We start from the raw sequence: 1,665 nt of genomic DNA, 5'->3' as shown, positions 1-1,665 counted from the left end.
CTATAACATGACCCAGCTTTTTGGCAGTGCCCGATCTCCTTCTGCCGGAGCCCTGACTCCAACCCTGGCAAGGCCTGCTGAGAAGGGGTTGCTGTGCAACCTGACTGCTGCACAGCCATCCTTGGCAGCTCAAGACAGCACTCCTCAGTTAAGGCATGCTTTGATGACTGGACCCATGCATTTTTCTGCAAGGAGCCATTTGTTCCCCTAGCAGCTAGCGTTTCTGGCTGTATCTTGTGTGTGATCAGGCACAGCTTCCTTCCTCTCATACCCACTGGAAAAAAACTGTGCCTATCTGCAGTGTTTTTGTGTCAGGTTGCAGTGCTGCCAACAGCCAGGATTCAAGAACACACGGGAAGATAAAGGCCTGGCAGGAGAGGTTTAGGGCCCAAAATGTTCCACGTGCTATGCAGAGTGTTTCCTCTGGATGCCTGCTTGCTTTTTGCTGCTGTTTTTTCCTGCCCCCACCTCCTGCCCCATTCCCTGCATAGCCCCATTAAAGCCAGCTTCTCCTTCCAGCCCAGACTTTCCAGCTTTTTGGTTCAGTTTCAATTATTTCAGGATATCCTAGGTGTGATTTGGGGACAGGAAGCATATCTCTGTTTCTCTCCCTTTCCACGCTTTCATTGCAGGGCTCTCCATTTATACTTCAGCCTGGCTTCTGCTCTGGGGCCTTCTGCATGTGTCGGGCAGCACATTTGGAGGCAGAGTGGATGTCTCGAAGCTCCTGCTGAGACTCCTATTCAGCCTGTAGGGCAGCTGTTTGCATCTGTGGCTACTGGAAACTGGCAAAATCCTTGAACTTGTGAATCCAAGTGGCTGAAACAATTTGAGCACATCTATACAGTGTAATACTCTGTAGTGACCCCTTTTCTCAAGGCCAGTGACCATGCAAGTAAAACTAGAATACTACTGCAGTATTTTTTTTTTTTCTTGATTTGATTTGAATTTCTTGTGCAGGAAGGGCAATAAATAGATCAAAAAAAGAAAAAAAAAAATTAACAGATGGAATTCACTAATTTCTCTGTTCTCATCTTTTTTTTCCCTGAAAAGCAGAGTTATTCAAACATATTCAGATCAAGCCATGGAGCCTGGCCATCGCTCAGTTGCAAATTCTCATGCTTTCCATGACAGTAATTTTAGGACATTATACACTGTAGTATTAAATACATCCCGACATCAGAGAGTGAATTTAAGCATGATTCCTTATCAGGAGGTGGCTTCACAGGGGATGGAAACAGCCCAGGAATGGGTAACACCGACATGATCTCTGATACTCATCTCAGCTCTCGAAGCTCAGGTGGAATCCAATTGGTGAAGGGTCCAGAGGGTAAATCTTATGAGGAGTGGCTGAGGGAGCTGGGAGTGTTTAGCCTGGAGAAAGGGAGGCTCAGGGGGGACTTTATCGATCTCTACAACCCCCTGAAAGGAGGCTGTGGCCAGGTGGGGGTCGGTTTCTTCTCCCAGGTAACAAGCGACAGGATGAGAGGGCACGGCCTTAAGCTGCGCCAGGGGGCATTTAGGTTGGACACTAGGAGGACGTTTTTCACAGAAACCAACAAACAGAAAACTTTTAAACTTTTTTAAACCCTTGAGGTCTCGGCAAAAGCTGCAACAAGGATAAAAACGCCCCCTTCGCACCGAAACACGCCACCCCAGCCCGCG

The 1,665-nt window shown here is 47.7% G+C and overlaps 1 protein-coding gene across 1 annotated transcript in view; it reads left to right on the top strand.

The window, feature by feature from the left end:
- The first annotated feature begins 1,263 nt into the window (after nucleotides 1–1,263).
- ELP2 (elongator acetyltransferase complex subunit 2) overlaps nucleotides 1,264–1,665 on the top strand; it is a 40,329-nt gene continuing 39,927 nt past the window's right edge. The window contains exon 1 of the mRNA XM_008642710.2: nucleotides 1,264–1,330. Within this exon, the coding sequence (XP_008640932.1) occupies nucleotides 1,264–1,330 (67 nt within the window). The remainder of the gene's footprint in view (nucleotides 1,331–1,665) is intronic.

Source organism: Corvus brachyrhynchos, unplaced genomic scaffold (assembly GCF_000691975.1).
Source record: "Corvus brachyrhynchos isolate BGI_N302 unplaced genomic scaffold, ASM69197v1 scaffold409, whole genome shotgun sequence".
NCBI lineage: Eukaryota > Metazoa > Chordata > Aves > Passeriformes > Corvidae > Corvus > Corvus brachyrhynchos.
The sequence above is the reverse complement of the archived record's forward strand: the minus strand, read 5'-3'. Positions and strand labels throughout refer to the sequence as shown.